The sequence below is a fragment of the Notolepis coatsorum genome, assembly GCF_963971535.1.
Source record: "Notolepis coatsorum genome assembly, chromosome: 4".
Lineage (NCBI taxonomy): Eukaryota > Metazoa > Chordata > Actinopteri > Aulopiformes > Paralepididae > Notolepis > Notolepis coatsorum.
Window position 1 is genome coordinate 42,079,228 of NC_140168.1, and position 17,424 is coordinate 42,096,651.

The 17,424-nt window shown below is 42.5% G+C and overlaps 1 protein-coding gene across 1 annotated transcript in view; it reads left to right on the forward strand.

The window, feature by feature from the left end:
- Positions 1 to 17,424, forward strand: part of snx27a (sorting nexin 27a) — a 34,008-nt gene that overhangs the window by 15,765 nt on the left and 819 nt on the right. Inside the window, exons 5-12 of the mRNA XM_084312226.1 lie at positions 1,028 to 1,132; positions 7,132 to 7,210; positions 7,457 to 7,620; positions 12,536 to 12,625; positions 13,497 to 13,646; positions 14,661 to 14,789; positions 15,229 to 15,288; positions 15,508 to 15,556. Of these exons, the coding sequence (XP_084168352.1) occupies positions 1,028 to 1,132; positions 7,132 to 7,210; positions 7,457 to 7,620; positions 12,536 to 12,625; positions 13,497 to 13,646; positions 14,661 to 14,789; positions 15,229 to 15,288; positions 15,508 to 15,556 (826 nt within the window). The remainder of the gene's footprint in view (positions 1 to 1,027; positions 1,133 to 7,131; positions 7,211 to 7,456; positions 7,621 to 12,535; positions 12,626 to 13,496; positions 13,647 to 14,660; positions 14,790 to 15,228; positions 15,289 to 15,507; positions 15,557 to 17,424) is intronic.

Here is a 17,424-nt window from a genome sequence, read left to right on the forward strand (position 1 = left end):
CGCGGTGATTGCTGATGAGGAAATGAGAGAATCGATTTTCAGCCCGCCTCTATAGCGTGCATAAGTACACATATACTATCGATAATCTAGCGTTTATTTGAAAACGATTCATAAATAGGCTGAAAAATGGCAGTTTTTGTGTATGCTAGAATATTCCAGTAAATGCAGTTTATCACGGAATCTATATATTTTCCTTGAAAACAAGGGCTTTTCAAAATGCTATAACGAAAATGAACCGATTATAAAAAATAAAAATAAAAATAAATCCGTTTCGACAATGTTGACTGCAAACAAGTCATTGATAAACGACCGGCAGATTAGACACATAGCCATAATTTAAGAGAGAGATTATGCATTCACAACGCTATCATTGAAGTGGGTGCTGGCATTCAACCATGTTTCCAATGTTAATGGCTGGCACTCAAACTGTTAATGATTTATTGTAATCTATTACCCTGCAGTCCAATATGATTCTGTATCACGCATAACAACCAACCTGCAGTCCAATATGATGATTCATTCATATGTCACCATGCAGTCCAATATGATGATTCATACATCACCATTACCCTGCAGTCCAATATGACGGACGTCAACTGGATTATCCAACATGTGATTTCCATACCTATAAGCAGATACTGTAATCAACAGATAATTGTCAGGGTTTCCTCCAGGACTTTCAAACAAGATGGTACTGATTCTACTGTAGGGGGTGGTCCCCTGTCCAGGAGGCTAGAAATTGCAATAAAGGAAGCCATTTGCTGTAATTTCCTGCAATTAAAAAAATATAATTTCAATTAAATAGCCAACTCAAGGGTAACTTCCAAATAAGTAGTGTATATAGACAGAACAATCACATATTAGACAATGATGCCTCTGTTTCTAAGCTGGCCCCAAGCTTTCACTGCAATTATTATTATTTAAAATGTGAATTAAAAACATTTTAAACACATAGTGGCGCTGCACCCTATACCATTGTTTAGGGTAAAGCCCTTATTCTACTTGTCACCTCTTTTTTTCCTTGTAGAACTACAACGGTGTGACCGACGTAGAGCTGCGGATAGCCCTGCCGGACAAGACGACCATCTCTGTCCGAGTCCGCAAGAACGGCACCACTGACCAAGTCTACCAGGTACACACACACACACTCACACACACACACACACACACACACACGCACCACTGACTAAGTCTACCAGGTACACCACACGCAAACACACACAGGCACCACTGACCAAGTCTACCAGGTACACACACACTCACACACACACACACACACACACACACACACACACACACACACACACACACACACACACACACACACACACACACACACACACACACACACACCACTGACCAAGTCTACCAGGTACACCACACACACAAACACACACAGGCACCACTGACCAAGTCTACCAGGTACACACACACACACGCACCACTGACCAAGTCTACCAGGTACACCACACACACAAACACACGCACACACCACTGACCAAGTCTACCAGGTACACCACACACACACAGGCACCACTGACCAAGTCTACCAGGTACACACACACACGCACGCACTTTTTTTGAGGAATTTAAACGTTGCAAACTATCTCTCCTCTCTCTCTCTCTGCACAAGAAGCGAGCCGCAGCGAGCCATTATTACTCACACTCACACATACACACACAGGTACTTAAGGGAGGTGCCAGTCAGTGGCTCCGTTCTGCTGAAGCGCAGACCGAGCTCTGCGCTCGTCATGGCGGAGAGAGCAAAGCGCTCGAAAGTCTGGGTACACTTTACGAAAGTCGATGCCGACGACGCACGTTGCCACAAGTGCAATAAAACATTTGCCAGTAAGGGTGGCAATACAAGCAATTTGTCAAAACATCTGTTGTCAAAACATAACATTAGTCTGCAGAAATGTGCCGTTTTCGACTGCTTTGCTCGCAGTGTTCCATCTCCATCCACCTCCACTGCAGGTAAGCCAAGATACGGAGTTAGCTAGGCTAATACCGAATTATTATGAATAGGCTAATAAATAAAATAGAATTGCTTAGCTAATTGTTTAGCTACAAATATATTAGAAAGATGAAAGATCTTCAAGCTGAGGCTGCATCCACCATGTCCCAGCCCACCCCTCCTCCCTCTACCACCACCGGTCCCAGCAAGCCCAAAGTCCCTTCACCCTAGCAGCTAGAGGAAGGATGACAGAGTGGCACAGCCTCTACTAATAACATGGAGTATTGAACCGTTTTTAACAGCTGGGTATTGGGTGGGACATTCTGATTTAAGAACTTTCTAAATAAAATAGAAAGTCCCAAAATAGTTAATTTATCTGACTGCTTGTATTAATTGATAAAAAAGTAGCCATGTGCAGTAATAGTTTTTTTTGTATTTTTGTATTTTTTAAACAAACGCATAAACAAACATGACAACACACAATAAGATATACAAGCATTAGTTGACAGTGCACATCCAATGAAATCACCATTTAGTTAATTGTCTTATACAGGATATACCCCTAATACCTGTTATCTAAAAACCTATACACATATGCTCTAGCTCGTACCCCCCCCTCCCGGACCCCCCATTGGATAATCCAACCATTATAACTTGTTCCTAACCATACACTACCATTATATGCTAGCTTTTATTCTCTCCACCACTTCTAACCACATTGTCATTTTGGATTCATTGAGACCCAAAATTCTTGCTGTAGATATTTCTTGATAAATCACATCGAGATATGTAAGAATCCAGATCTTCCGGCAATTTTTTTCCGGTTGCAGTAATATAGTTATATAAAAGAATAATAAAGCAATGTCGATTCTGTTCTTAATACATTTTAAATATTTTTTGCTAAATAAAAAAGAACCGATAAGAGTATCGATAAAGTACCGAACCATTAAGCAGTATCGATAAGAGTAGTAGTATCGATAAAATCCTAACGATACCCATCCCTACACACACACGCGCACACACAGGCACCACTGACCAAGTCTACCAGGTACTAAGGCTGACCCCGAAGCGTGTTTTTGGAATTCAAACTTCGTCAGGGTTTTTCGAACAAACGTTCGAACCTTCGTATTTTTTTTTAAATTGTTTAAATCTTTTTTTACTAAATGTACTACTTTACATTTCTCTTTTTTTTTTTTTTTTATATCCTCAAACTAAATCCTCAATTTGAATAGTGATTAATCTGATTAAATTAGTTTTTTTTTTATTAAATCAACTTTCCAGACTCAGCCCAGGGAGAAGCCCCAGCCCAACTAAATCAATTAAATCAACTTTATTTAATGAATATAACTCATCAGTTTCTTTTAATACTATAATATTAGTGTAGCCTAATCTTTATCTGCAACTGTGAAGGGACCTGCACTGGCTCCCCATTGCTGCACGAATCCGCTTCAAGGCCCTCGACCTAGCATACCGTGCGGCAAAGGGAACCGCTCCCGCCTACCTCCGGTCAATGGTCTCTAACTACACACCCTCAAGACCCCTACGCTCTGCATCTTCTGGCCGCCTCAGACCTACTCCTATCCAAGCTCCGGGAGGGTCATCAAAGAGAAGTCGCCTATTCTCAGTCCTTGCCCCACAATGGTGGAATGAACTACCCACCCCAGTTAGGACAGCCGAATCACGTCCAATCTTTCGCCGTCGACTAAAGACGCACTTCTTCAACCATTACCTGAATTAAAAAAAAAAAAAAAAAAAATCTAACCCTAACTAACCGTACTGTCATGCACTTGTCCTAATAAACTAACCTACACTGTAGCACTCAACACTTTGATGAACATTGTTGCTCAGCTGATAGAGTTGTGCCCTTCCTGATGGCTTGTCGTACAGAACTTGTAAGTCGCTTTGGATAAAAGCGTCAGCTAAATGACTAAATGTAAATGTAAATGTAAATGAAGAAAAAGCCCATTGGTTTAAACAGAATTAATAGAATTTTTTTTTTTTATTATAAAAAAATTCGAATGTTGATTTAGAATTTGAATGCCAACGTAACGAACGAAGGTTCGAATGTTTGGGCTCAGCCCTACCAGGTACACACACACACAGGCACCACTGACAAGTCTACCAGGTACACACACAGGCACCTCTGACACCACTGACCAAGTCTACCAGGTACACCACACACACACACACACACACACACACACACACCACTGACCAAGTCTACCAGGTACACCACATACACACACACACACACAGGCACCACTGACAAGTCTACCAGGTACACCACACACACACACACACACACACACACACACACACCACTGACCAAGTCTACCAGGTACACCACATACACACACACACACACAGGCACCACTGACGAGTCTACCAGGTACACACACACACACAGGCACCTCTGACACCACTGACCAAGTCTACCAGGTAACACACACAGTAACAGCAAGAAAACATACGTCTGTGTACAATCCTCTGGGAATTCCAGTGCAGAGTGCCCAGAGCGACCTATCTCAATGTAACAGTGATTTCATAGGTATAGCCGGTTTTCATCTGAGGATTTATTGATTACTAGGGGGCGGGGCTAACGTTCATTCATCAATTCATCCCCACCGTTCAATTAGTTTATTTTTGATAATAAAACAAATCAAATCAAGTTGCCTAGGATAAGAGTAGAATAAAAATGGAATAAAATATACAGTAAATAAATACAGTAAAAATATACTGAGGCATCATAGCAGCATGGGGGAAGGGGGGGGGGTACAGGTAGTAAAAACAACATAAGCAGTGTAAACAAATAGTTCAATATAATTTACTATCTAACTAACTGAAATATATATTCACAGTATTCAGTGTCACATAAGGTGCAGTATGCATCAGGTAGTGTTATAATTTACTATCTAACTAACTGAAATATACATTATTCACAGTATCACAGTATCCACATAAGGTGCAGTATGCCTAAGGTAGTGTTATTGTCCTCCTTGGGTTCCTATTAGTCCTAGGTCAATGTCGAGCAGTCGCTGCCCCCTGTTGTGGAGCCTGTTGTGGAGCCTGGAGGCCAATATGGAGCTGCTACTCTGTGCTCAGTGATGCAGTGAGGCACAGTGATGCATTGTAGTCTGATGGCTGTTGGAATGAAGGACTTCCTGTGCCGTTCAGTGCTGCATTTGGGTAGTGTGAGCACTGAACATGCTCCTCCTGTCAGCCAAGTCTGTGTATAGTGGGTGGGAGGGGTTTTCCCTGATGGCCTGGAGCTTGGCAGGGCTCCTCCTCTCCGCCACCCTCGCTAGGGGGTCCAGCTCCACCCCAACCACGCTACTGGCCTTCCTGACCAGCTTATCCAGCCTGGTTGTGTCCCCTGCTCTCAGTCCGCTGCCCCAGCAGGTCACATCATCATCCCCCATCATGAAGTGCAACTAATGCCGATCCTCCCTGACTAAGCCCCCCTCTGTGACACACTCCTTGCCTCTGGACTTCCTGAATATTCACAACCCCCTTCTCCAATTCCCTAACCACCTCCTCCCATTTCAGACCTTCCATGCCCAAATGTTGAACGACTACCCTAACAATCATCTTTATCCTCTGTTTTGTGATACCGGCAAAGTGGGGTTGTTCCCGGAGAGCTCACTCTCGGCCGTGGTTTCTCAATGTATGGTGCTCTCCCTCAACATGCGAGTAGGGTGAGACAACACCATTCTTTAGTCCAAAAAATACCCTACTTTATACTATATTATTGTCATTCGTTTAATGTAAAGGCAGTCTTACATTGGCACTGCTTTGACGTTGCATTTACCCATAATCCATTGCTGTATTAGACGTGCCAGTATAACTTTTGTAATATGAATGAAGAGCAAATGTAAAGTTAATCAATACACAATGAAACAATATCTTTATCTATATTACATGTCAAAACTACTTTAATAAAAGAAGATTTCCATTTTTAATTTCTACTCATTCATCCAAAACAAGACAGCAATTCTACTTCTGCATGCACCGGGAGAATTGAGCTCATAGCACAGATTTGGAGTTGATAGAATGGACATTGCTGTTCTTAGGAAATGTTGCACATGGTGGAAATAATGGAAATGAACATTTCTAACATTAACATTTAGTGTATGTTTAAAGTTTATACATTGAGGCATGGTAGAATTTCACTTTATATTACAGCAGTATCCGTTTTTAACATTACAATTAGTGTCTGACACTATAAGTCAACTTTGTCATTTTCCAATTTGTGCAATACATACAGAAAAATTCAATTATGTGCCCCCCTTCCCACGGTGTATATAGAAAGAGACAATAAATACAAAAGTAACATAGGACACAATATACAACACACAGGACTATGTACAATATAAACAATGCCTACAATTAAATGAATGAATTAAATAAGAGGTAAAAGAGAACTTAGTGTAAATATTCTTTAATTTCAACAAATTAATTATGATACACCACAATGTGCCCTTTCTATCTATTCTAAATCTATGGCCTCGCGATTCCACGGCTGCGCAGTGCAGACAATATATATATATATTTATTACATGGCGTTTTAACATTTGCCAAAATGCTTGATTGTGATTGGTCAATAGTGCTCCGTTACCACCACTGCTACGGGCAACGCGCAATAATGACCGCTGTTAGGGGCAACAGAGCGCTATTGACCAATCACAATCAAGCATTTTGATCGCAGTCACGAAAGCTATAACCTCGTTCCCAGCTTTATCTCGCACAGCTGCACTACATCATGTTCAATCAAGTCCACACCTGCCGATGACAGTGGAGCCACAGAACAACTGCGTCTGCATTTGATCTCGTCTTGTCGATGGTGTAAAATTAATTAGGTATATTGTTAGTAAGTTAGCCATGTAATAAGCGGGATAATGTATAGCTATACTCGGTCATTGTAGCAAAATAATTTACCTTCACTGCGTTTAGAACACCTCGGCTGCGCCTCGGTGTTCCAGAACGCAGTGTCTGTCAATTATTTTGCGACAATGACCTCGTAGCTATACATTATCCCTTACATAATATACATATGAGGGGGGGGGGGGGACTACATTGGGAGGGGGCGGGGAAGGGGGCGGGGCGAAATATCCCGTTTTTTCAAATCCCAATGTTGACGGCTATGATTGTACTCATCTTTCCTCCTCTTTGTTTCTCAGGCTTTAGTGATGAAGGTTGGAATGGACAGCATCATGGCCAGCTACTTCGCCCTCTTCGAAGTCATCAACCACTCCTTCGGTAAGAACTGTGTTTATTTGTGTTTTGTTTATTTTGCACTCATCCTCACATCCATTTATTAAAGACTGAGTCGGAAAAAACTCATTAGGTCATCAGTTTTGTTTAAAAATAAACAGACGTTGATACCTCCAACAAAGACGGAGGCCAAGTGCAGCCAATGCCAGCCATTCAAAATAATGGTTAATAATCAGTATACAGAGTGTGATCTAGACATATCATAACCTGAGCCCCTCTCCTCTTCTCCAGTGAGGAAACTGGCTCCCAACGAGTTTCCCCATAAGCTATATGTGCAGAATTACACGTCTGCAGTGCCGGGGACCTGCCTGGCTCTACGCAAGTGGCTGTTCAGCTCTGAGGAGGAGGAGCTGCTGAGAGACAACCCTCTGGCCCTCCACTACTGCTTCCACCAGGTAATACTACTACAGTAATACTAGGTCCTCCACTAGTGCTTCCACCAGGTAATACTACTACAGTAATACTAGGTCCTCCACTACTGCTTCCACCAGGTAATACTAGGTCCTCCACTAGTGCTTCCACCAGGTAATAATAATAATAATGGATTGGATTTATATAGCGCTCTTCATGACACCCCCAGTGACCCCAGAGCGCTTACAGAGTCCATTATTTGTTCATACACAGTCATACCGGTGGTGGTAAGCTACAATTGCAGCCAGAGCTGCCCTGAGGCAGACTCACGGAAGCGTGGCGAATAATCATCGCCTACGGCCCCTCCGACCACCACCAACATTCATTCACATGCATACACATTCATACGAGGCAAGTAGGTTAAGTGTCTTGCACAAGGACACAACGGCAGTGGGATGGACATGGGCTTGAGCGGGATTCGAACTACCAACCCTTCGATCATTGGACGACCCGCTCTACCACTGAGCCACGCCGCCCCCCACACAGGTAATACTACTACAGTAATACTAGGTCCTCCACTAGTGCTTCCACTACAGTAGGTAATACTACTACAGTAATACTAGGTCCTCCACTAGTGCTTCCACCAGGTAATACTACTACAGTAATACTAGGTCCTCCACTAGTGCTTCCACTAGGTAATACTACTACAGTAATACTAGGTCCTCCACTAGTGCTTCCACCAGGTAATACTACTACAGTAATACTAGGTCCTCCACTAGTGCTTCCACTAGGTAATACTACTACAGTAATACTAGGTCCTCCACTAGTGCTTCCACCAGGTAATACTACTACAGTAATACTAGGTCCTCCACTAGTGCTTCCACCAGGTAATACTACTATAGTAATACTAGGTCCTCCACTAGTGCTTCCACCAGGTAATACTACTACAGTAATACTAGGTCCTCCACTAGTGCTTCCACTAGGTAATACTACTACAGTAATACTAGGTCCTCCACTAGTGCTTCCACTAGGTAATACTACAGTAATACTAGGTCCTCCACTAGTGCTTCCACCAGGTAATACTACTATAGTAATACTAGGTCCTCCACTAGTGCTTCCACCAGGTAATACTAGGTCCCCCACTAGTGCTTCCACCAGGTAATACTACTATAGTAATACTAGGACTGGCTCTCTATTACTGCTTCCACCAGGTAATACTACTACAGTAATACTAGGTCCTCCACTAGTGCTTCCACCAGGTAATACTACTACAGTAATACTAGGTCCTCCACTAGTGCTTCCACCAGGTAATACTACTATAGTAATACTAGGTCCTCCTCCACTACTGCTTCCACCAGGTAATACTACTACAGTAATACTAGGTCCTCCACTACTGCTTCCACCAGGTAATACTACTACAGTAATACTAGGTCCTCCACTAGTGCTTCCACCAGGTAATACTACTATAGTAATACTAGGTCCTCCACTAGTGCTTCCACCAGGTAATACTACTATAGTAATACTAGGTCCTCACCGCTAAGATTGCAGGATGTAGTGTACTCCACTGTCCCTATTTCGAAATGCCGACTGAGGTATGGACTGATCATAACTCACGTGATCCAAACATGGCGTAATGTACAGAAGTCGTGTGCGGTTAAATGCCCATGGCACTTGGACTCTCCAATTTTTAATAACCAGCAACTACTTGTTGGGCACAAGCCGGTTAGTATTCCTCAATGGCAAAGAACGGCCTTCGAGCGTTTCAGGACTTAAAAGAATTTTATGATCTTCCCGGCGAGTCCTTCTTTCTTTACCTTCAACTAAGGTCAGCGCTGAGGGCGCATGGCGTGCCGTGGGCTCAAGCTTTGCAACCACACCCCTTCCTCAGGCTCATAGTGGACAGGACGACCTCCAGAGGGTTTGTCTCAGACTTTTATACGCTCTTAATTCAATCCACGTATACAAATTTGTCATTGGATACAATCTGGCGTGGGGATATCCCGGAGTTGGACCCCGAGTTTGACTGGGATGATGTTTGGGCAAATGTGGCATTGTCTTCCCGCAACCCCAATCACCAGCAAATTAATTTTAATTATATTCATAGGACATATCTTACACCTAGGAAGCTATTTGCTATGGGACTGGTAACCGACTCTCGGTGCACTTTGTGCTCTCAAAGGGCCACTGGCACTTATATGCATATGTATTGGGATTGCCCACCAGTAGCCCGCTTCTGGAGGTCAATAACGGACAAACTTTCAGATCTGTGTGGCTTAACTATCCCATTCACAGCTGTTACGCTACTCCTGAACGATATAACAACACTACCCGCGTCCGTACAACAAAAAAGGGTTGTCCTAGCGGGCGTCACAGCAGCGAAGAAGCTAATAGCATTGAGATGGAAGGAGCCTGAGAAGCTCACAGTGATTAACTGGTCCCTAACACTGTTGGATGTGATTTATCTTGAGATATCCACGGCGCGGGTGATTGGGGTGGGGCAGGCTGGGATTGACCTGTGGTTCGCAGCAGCTGAGAAGGTCAGGACCGCCGTGTGCGGCTGAGCGGGGTTGGGGTGCTTGTTCGGGGGAGTCCGGCGGTCTCGTGGGAGGGGGAGGAGGAAATGTCTTGTCTTTTGTGTTGTCCTCTTGACTTTAACTGGGGGATTTTATTGGGGGGGAGCTATTTTGCTATTTCTTCACTATTTGGACACTTTTACACGGTTCCTGTGAGTCTATGGAACACCTCTGTAGGTTTTTGTTTTTCAAGAAGGTTCATTGTTTTGTTTTTCTAGTCGGGTACTCAAAAGCGGCGTTTTTCTACCTCAGGACCTTAGGCCGTTTTGAGGCTGGGCTCCTCCAACCACTGTGTGACCCGGTGGCATCTGCCACATTGTTATGCAGCTGGGAAATCTCTGACATCACTGATATGCACATTTTGTGATGACTCAGCTCGGTGAGGGTGAATGTTGTGAGGTGAATTGGAAGAATGGGCCTTTTTGAGAATTAGAGATATACGTTTTATTAATATAGGGCCACACAGCCGGGAAAACGGTGCTGAATACTGGGAAAGGCCATTTATTAGATAGTACCCCTTTACATTTTAAAAGCTTGTACTCTGTTTTCTTTTTTTAATTTGTTATTTCTGTATTATTATTGTTTCTGTTATTTCCCTGTGAAGTTCTGTGTATTGTTATTGTGTTGTCTTGTTTTCATGTAAATAATAATAAAAAAAATGTGATAAAAAAAAAAGTAATACTAGGTCCTCCACTAGTGCTTCCACCAGGTAATACTACTACAGTAATACTAGGTCCTCCACTAGTGCTTCCACCAGGTAATACTACTATAGTAATACTAGGTCCTCCTCCACTAGTGCTTCCACCAGGTAATACTACTACAGTAATACTAGGTCCTCCACTAGTGCTTCCACCAGGTAATACTACTACAGTAATACTAGGTCCTCCACTAGTGCTTCCACCAGGTAATACTACTACAGTAATACTAGGTCCTCCACTACTGCTTCCACCAGGTAATACTACTACAGTAATACTAGGTCCTCCACTACTGCTTCCACCAGGTAATACTACTACAGTAATACTAGGTCCTCCACTAGTGCTTCCACCAGGTAATACTACTATAGTAATATTAGGACTGTTTCTCCACTACTGTGTGGGGGAACGAGGCCTAGAACTGCGCCCCGAGAGAGGGAACTGTGCCCTGAGAGGGAGGTTTGCCCTCAGAGGGAGGTTCACCCTGAGACTGAGGGTGGTTCAAAGGGTCAAAGTGGGTATCAAACAGGAAGGAAGAATGTTTTAAACTGTGGATATCAAACAGGGAAGATAAAAACAGTAAAATTACTGTTTAACAGTAATTCAGAAATGTTGTATTGCACTGCACTATTGCACTATTTTACTCTCTCTATTCTATTTTACTATTTTTATTATTTGTCTATTTTAAAACTGCAATAGAATCAAACCATAAACAAGGTGGCCTATTGGGACGTTAGATCCTAATGTGAAAAACGATGTGACTTTATATGTCTGCACTTTTGTGCTAATTTTGTGCCTGTCTTTATTATTCATGTAATATTCTCATGTCATTCACTTACTGGTTGTATTTATTAGAAAACAAATGAAGAAGATGTCCATATTGCAGCCTTGGGGATATAGATATGGTGTTGTTCCAAGGGGATCAATAAAGGAATATCTTGTCCTATCTGTTTCATATTGTGATGTATTCAGTATACTGTTCAGCCTCGCTATAGTAACCTCTTCCTCTGGTGTTTGAATGTCATGTGAACATAATCAAAACAACAGCTTGTTGGTTATTGTGCTCCTTACGGGCTCTTGTGTCTACTAGGTTTCTTTATGTTGAGTTGTGTTTCACAAGGGACCTTGAATAACAAAGCAAGCAGACTAGGAAAGGGGGCAAAGAACAAAGGCAATAAGGCCCGCCTCTCCTGCAACACCTCATCCACATTAGCCGAGCTAATTATTAGTATTTAGAACTGTACCTCTTATTAATTATTATAAGAATGTCTCTGTGAAGTCCACAACAGGCTTGCGCACGTTTGCTGGCTACCAATTGGGCAGCTATCTGCAACCAAATACTGTCGCCACCAGGTACTAAACGAGCGATTTATATTTTGATACACATACCCATTGTCACTGTAATGCTACCGCGTCTACACCAGGTAACAGGGCTGTTTCTTTTAGAACAACGTAGACGTGCTTTCTATGACTAAGCAAAAGACTTGACAACTGCACGTGTTCAGTACATGCTGATCCGTGTTCAGTACATGCTGATCCGTTATCAGTCTACAAAGTACTTTCACCAGGTAGCATACAGATTAGGCAGTTTAATAGGTGCTGATCATTTGGTTTGCTGTGCCACTGCTCTGAGCTAATTGTGAAACGGCATGTTATTCTAAGCTATTCTATTTAACATCTCTCTCTCTCTTCAGGCACTGGATGATGTGAAGAAGGGATTCATAAAAACGGAGGACAAGTCCTACCAGCTGCAGAAGCTGGCAGAGCAGCACAAGATGGCCACGGTCAGTAGTGCCACAGTCCACTCTTTGTTCATGAGGAGTCAGGGAGACGGCGCGCTCTGCCTCTCTGTCACAGCTATAACCATCACATTACCAATGTAAAAAAAAAAAAAGCACAAAGCGAAATATAGCCAAGCAAGTTTTTGTTTTCAAAGAGTTGTTTTTCTTTATACATACTGACCCAAATCCTAGTGTTGAGACAGTGGGAGGCTGAGAGAGACGGGAGGAGGTGAGACAGGAGGAGAGAAGGTTCTGACGGGGTTCGATCCTAGTTCCAGCAGGGGTACACATTAGGGGTGTAAATATTTGACCCCACTTCGATTCGATCACGATTCTTCAGGCAACGATTCAATGCATAATTTATATTGTATATATGTATATTGAACACTTTTATTTTGAACACTTTTGTTTACACTTGTTACGTACTTTTGACTTCTATTTTTTACTTATCTTATTTTTATCTAGCACACTCTCAGGAGCACAACAGGAAAAAGCATTTCATATAAAAGTATTCTGTATTTTTGTATGACGACTAATAAATAAACTTGAAACATTTGACCACGATTCGATTAGATTAATCTTCTATCAGTTAATTCGGCAAACAAAAAATTATACACAAATCTGGCTGGGGGAACTGATTAATTCAGCATGAATGGGCTATAGGTCAATAATAGGGGTGTAAATATTTGACCCCACTTCGATTCGATTATGATTCTTCAGGCAACGATTCAATATTAATTTGACCACGATTCGATGCGATTCGACCTTAGGATCGATGCATTGCGATGCATTGTTACACCCCTAGTACACATGGTTCCAGAGGCAGAGGTCTTAACCACTTACAAGCCGGCTGTGTGTGGTTCTGCTCCCACAGTACCTGAGCCTGCTGAGGTCGTGTGAGGGCTACAACGAGGTCATGTTCCCCCACTGCTCCTGTGACTCCAGAAGGAAGGGCCATGTTATCACCGCCATCAGCATCAACCACTTCAAGCTGCACGCCTGCACCGAGGACGGCACGCTGGAGGTGTGTGAGCGTGTGCATGGGTACAAGATCAGAGGGAACAGAAAGGTCCCATCCACTCAAAACATGTTTTTCTACAGTCGACTCCTCTTGGAGGCATGGTTTTGTATACAGGTTATTTGTGTCACATTTGTCACCAGAGCACCCTTTTCACATTCTTCCACTGCAAATCTCTTATAACAACACTGTGTAAGCTAAGAAGTGTTGTGTAAGTTAACTGGCTTGAGGGAAGACGTGAGGGGGGGAAGAGGGGCGGGGCTTCATAGATCCTTACATTCTCAATGAGGGCAAAGGTGTAGGGATGCTGCTGAGAAATGTTCAGTAGTTTGTTGAAGAGAAACCATACCAAACAAATTGTTATTCAATATGCAACATTTTCAAAGTGTTAAAAACACGTGTGGATGTGGAACTTATACTTATCTCCTGAGAGGGGAGTTGCATTGCTGTCAACAACGGCACGACACGCTACTGGTTGGAACAGAATGTGCAAAGGAAACTAAAAACATAAAAATACAAATGCATATTGAAAAATATTATGTATGTACTATGTACACAGTAAGCAAGGTTGAATCGCATCATTGCAGAGAAATACCATACCATGTGTAAAAGATAAGAGATTTATACATGTATACAGAAATATTATGAATTAATCTTTATAACCTTTATAGTTTGTGCTTTTAGAATGTCTTTTTTATGTTTTTGTATAGATATTTTACTGGCGGATGCCTCTTTTATGGATGTATATGTGGACATTTCATTGCCGAGTCTGAGAATGTAACCTGTTTTCTGATTGGTCTGTTGTCAATTGGGGGGCATTTTCCCCATGGAAGCCATTTTATTTTGGTATTTGGTAGGCTTGCGGGAGCGCGGTAGGCTTGCCGCAACCTTCGCAAACACTCTGACGTCCGAGTATAAATTAAGCATACGCCACCTAATGACCCCATTAGTCGGCCGACGACTCTGAGGCGGCCAGACCTACGGTCTACTTAACCTCTTCCCCCTCGATCCCGCCCTCAGAACCAGGTGATAGCATTTGAGTGGGCGGAGATGCAGCGCTGGGACACGGACGAGGAGGGCATGGCCTTCTGTTTCGAGTACGCCAGGGGAGAGAAGAAGCCTCGCTGGGTCAAGATCTTCACTCCATATGTGAGTCTGTGTGCACGTCACCCGTGCAGACGAAATCGACACAACTTCACTCGCGTGCAAATCAAAGTCTTAACAGTCGAAGACTATATAAGATTTCCAGATCATTTGAAATGAGAAGTGTGTAGGGTTGACTGCACAATTGATGTGAAATGAACACATTTAGTGGTTGAATCTACATGGTCCACTGGCGCAACAGATTTAAAGGGATAGTTCTGATATTTGGAACCCTAGCCCTATTTGCTATTTAGTATGTGGAACAGCATGGTTTGTGCTGAGAAAGCTCGAGTTCCAACAATCGGAACTATCCCTTTTATGTTCATGTAATTTAATACATTTCAATTATGCGCTCATTCCATGTAATTGTACGCGGTTCAGCGGTACATGCACAAGTAGCGGGTGGTTGTCCTGTACTGAAGCCTGTGTCTCTCTCCCCTCACAGTTTAACTACATGCACGAGTGCTTCGAGCGGGTCTTCTGTGAGCTCAAGTGGAGGAAACAGGTACGGGGGCCACACCTTTCCTTTTCCATTCTTGGCAGAACACACAAACCAAACCGCACGTTTAGAAATGCTAAACTTAGCTCACAGGGTTCGGCTTTGTCTATACGACTGAATAGCCCTGACATTTTCTCTGTTTGTTTTCCTTTTTTTGCTGACAGTATGATGGTAGTAGAGGATTCCTGTTTGTTCATTTCTCCCCTTCTTTTGCCCCCTATAAAGGTGGAGGAAGAGGCATCTGATAAAGATAACAAGAATTGCAGTAACAACGGTAAGCAACTAAATCTAGCTAAACATTAACCCAGTGTGTGAAGAAAAGAGTTATTATCAAAGTGAACAACCTACAGTCTGTAGACGAAATAAGCAGGTATCAAGCTTTACTCCTTTTATAAGTCAAATGTACTCTGTAACACTAGGCACCCCTGTCAAACGCACTGACAACACACTGTCACTGAGCTTTTTTCCTTGACCTCACAGTGTCAATGACCCAAAGTCAAACATAACAGGAGTGGAAACTACTTTTACTCTAGTACTGCACTTAAGTGCTATTTTGAGGTATTTGTACTTTTCAAAAGTATTACTTTTATTCCACTACATCTCAAAGCAAATATCCTACTTTTTTTTTTGTATTTTATTTTTTTATTATTTTTTAAACAAACACATAAACAAACATGACAACACACGATAAGATATACAAGCATTAGTTGTCAGTGCACATCCAATGAAATCACATTTTAGTTAATTGTCTTATATAGGATATACCCCTAATACCTGTTATCTAAAAACCTACACACATATGCTCCAGCTCGTACCCCCCCCTTCCGGACCCCCCATTGGATAATCCATCCACTTTCCCTCGCTCCTAACCAGACATTACCATTATATGCTAGCTTTTATTTTCTCCACCACTTCTAACCACAATGTCATTTTGGATTCATCAATATCCTACTTTTTTGCTTTTATTTATCTATGGTATGTATAACACCAGTAAGTACTAGTTTCCTTTAATGAAAGGGTTTAACCAGCACTGGACCAACAACCCTTCTGGCTTAACCTGTAGGGGTTAATGCATCAAAGATATAGTGCTTCTTCATACTGAAATATCAAGTACCGTCTTGTGCCGAAAGGGGCATTGTCGTATTTTTCGGGGTCTATACTAGTCATTATATGTTCACATCAACTGAGCAGTCAGAATGTTCATCGTGAGTGCATTTTTGAATCACTTAACGTTCTGCTCCACCAGTGGCGAGCAGCTGCCATCCAGCATGCATCCGCATTTGACAGATGTAAGAGTGTCCGTGTAGGATCCATTTCTTCTCTATACTGAGCCGAGTCAGAAAGTGCTCAGCAAATGCTCTTCCGTCTTTCTCTCTTCTCGCTCTCTCTCCCTCGCACGCACACACACACACACACACACACACACAGCTTGGAGTGACAGGTGCAACAGAGGAGGAGTTACGATGCCAATTTTAAGATCAACAAAGCACGAGTCATCAGACAACTGTCGAGCAGCCAATGAAATATGATGTTACCGAGTGTAATGTTAGAAGTACCGTATGTGTTTTATTATCATTATAATATATATTTTTTTTAAACTATGGTCTTCAAAAATGCGTCTTGAAAAAGAAGGGTATATATATATATTGCTTTTATGTACTGCATTTGCTAAACAATCCCAGCTGAACCTTGGAGTGTTCTCATATAGTGCAACAAATTAACTACCGGTACTAATTATTCTCAAGGACCTGCTATTCTTTCAACTGCAGATGTATATACAGTATATGCATAATATATATATATGTCCAGTGAGAGCAATAGGAACAGAGGCATGTGTGGTAAACATGTGATCCTATCGAGGTCATCTCTATTAGTCTTTGGTTTGCTAACTGAGTGAAACTGAGAGTTATTTGCCCCACGGGAGCCCTGCTGAGAGCAGAGACAACAGCATGTGAAGTGAACAGATGACACCTGCAAGGCAGAAAAAAGGAGAAAACCTTGGGAGCTGTAGGAACAGTCGAGGCATGTGATCAGTAGACCGACTTAATGAACAAAAGCCATTTGTAATTGTCGAGGCTGAAGACGAGCAGGGGTGTACAGGCTAGAGGATGAAGGCCACCGCTCCCAGCATGCCTCAGAGTG